This window comes from Capricornis sumatraensis, chromosome 4 (assembly GCF_032405125.1).
Source record: "Capricornis sumatraensis isolate serow.1 chromosome 4, serow.2, whole genome shotgun sequence".
NCBI classification, from domain to species: Eukaryota; Metazoa; Chordata; class Mammalia; order Artiodactyla; family Bovidae; genus Capricornis; species Capricornis sumatraensis.
This window is the reverse complement of record NC_091072.1, coordinates 102,093,436-102,095,804: the sequence shown is the minus strand read 5'-3', so window position 1 is coordinate 102,095,804 and position 2,369 is coordinate 102,093,436. Positions and strand designations below refer to the sequence as shown.

The following is a 2,369-nucleotide window of genomic DNA, read 5'->3' as shown; positions in this document are numbered from 1 at the left end:
AGTGAGAATCCAGTAGCAATAATGATTAATTAACCGCTGCTCCAATAGCATTCTTTATTAACAGGTAAATAAAATAGCATTTTTGATTCACAGGTAAATAAAATAAAACCTTGGCTTATGTAACTAAGTTAACATTAGCTAGGAATTTCATGTCATCCCTCTGCTAACTCATGTAACAGTCTAGTTCTCTGATCTAATTTCTCTCTTTTTTAACACACAGACACAACCACAGTCAGGAACCAGGGATGAAAAATTATACAGCAATAACAACATTCATCCTTGTGGGACTAACCGACGACCCAAATCTAAAGATTCTGCTGTTCATTTTTTTGTTTCTAACCTACCTCTTGAGTGTTGTTGGGAACCTGATCATCATCACTCTCACTTTGGTAGATCCTCACCTCAAAACACCCATGTATTTTTTCCTCCGGAATTTCTCCATCTTGGAAGTGTCATTCACAACCGTCTGCATTCCCAGGTTCCTCTACACAATGGCCTCTGGGGACAATACTGTTACCTACAATGCATGTGCCACTCAATTATTTTTTGTTGTTATCCTGGGTGTGACTGAGTTTTTCCTCCTGACGGCCATGTCCTATGACCGCTACGTGGCCATCTGCAAACCCCTGCATTACACGACAATCATGAACAACATGGTCTGCATCAAGTGCCTCATTGGCTGTTGCATGATTGCTCTAATCATCGTCATCCCACCATTTGCCATGGGCTTTGAGCTTGAGTTTTGTGACTCTAATGTCATAGATCACTTTGGCTGTGATGCTGCTCCCATCCTGAAGATTACTTGCTCAGACACAGAGTTCCTAGAGCGATTCGTCTTGGTCCTGGCTGTATTGACGCTCCTGTTCACCTTGGTGTGTGTAATCATGTCCTATACATACATCATCAGGACCATTCTCAGATTTCCTTCTGCCCAGCAAAGGAAAAAGGCTTTTTCTACATGTTCTTCCCATATAATTGTGGTTTCTATCACTTATGGAACCTGCATCTTCATCTATATTAAACCACATGCAAAAGAAGGGGTAGCTATTAATAAAGTGGTGTCAGTTCTTACCACCTCTGTTGCACCAGTATTGAATCCTTTCATTTATTCTCTGAGGAACAAGCAAGTGGTACAAGCTTTCAAAGACATGATCAAAAGGGTTGCATCCTATTTCAAAGAACTAAAATGATTACTGAGTACAAAAAAAAAACAAATTGTAAACGTATTCCTTGGTATTCATTTTATTGTTCTCTAATGGTATATTAGCCATGGTTTTATACATCACAACCTCATTCCATTACACTTAGTACCTACCATTAATACATGTATTGATAATCCTTTTAGCTCAATCTATCTCCAGGAATACATGGGGGGGAATTCTCTGTAAATATTTATAACAATATGTCTGTTAGTTAGAGAACCAAGAAATGTAGGCAATATCAATGTACTATTATATTGGTGCTCAGCTACTCCTCTTTTACTGACTGATATGTCCTAAGCTGAGTCCCAGATCTCCCAGGAACAGCAGTGACAATGGTTTCACCAGTGTATGAATATGTCTGAACTCATTGTATACATTAAATAATGTGAATTTCTGTGAAAATATGTAATTTGCACATATGTTAAATGTGAATATCAATTATAACTCAATAAAGCTGTCTTCAAAATGGAAAATTATTTGTGAAGTCATATGCACAGATTCATTTCCTTCTAGGATACACTTTCTGTCAAGTATGTGCTTGTTTGCCACTTTGATATTGATGACTGTATCTCTAAGACAACATATTATGGTAATTAATTATAACACCTTAAGGCTTTTTTCTTTTTTAACATAAATTTATTTATTTTAATTGAAAGTTAATTACTTTACAATATTGTATTGGTTTTGCCATACATCAGCATGAATCCGCCACAGGTATACATGTGTTCCCCATCCTGAACATCCCCTCCCTCCTCCCTCCCCGTACCATCACTCTGGGTCATCCCAGTGCACCAGCCCCAAACATCCAGTATCATGCATCGAACCTGGACTGCAGATTCGTTTCATATATGATATTATACATGTTTCAATGCCATTCTCCCAAATCATCCCACCCTCTCCCTCTCCCACAGAGTCCAAGAGATTGTTTTATACATCTGTGTCTCTTTTGCTGTCTCGCATACAGGGTTATCGTTACCATCTTTCTAAAATCCATATATATGCGTTAGTATAGTGTATTGGTGTTTTTCTTTCTGGATTACTTCATTCTGTATAATCAGCTCCAGTTTCATCCACCTCATTAGAACTGATTCAAAATTATTCTTTTTAATGGCTGAGTAATACTCCATTGTGTATATGTACCACAGCTTTCTTATCCATTCATCTGCT

The 2,369-nt window shown here is 37.8% G+C and overlaps 1 protein-coding gene across 1 annotated transcript; it reads left to right on the top strand.

Annotated features, from left to right (window-relative positions):
• The first annotated feature begins 245 nt into the window (after nucleotides 1–245).
• On the top strand, nucleotides 246–1,190 carry LOC138078252 (olfactory receptor 6C2-like). The gene has a single exon (XM_068970902.1). It carries the CDS (start codon nucleotides 246–248, stop codon nucleotides 1,188–1,190), a length of 945 nt encoding a protein of 314 aa, XP_068827003.1.
• Nucleotides 1,191–2,369: the final 1,179 nt, after the last annotated feature.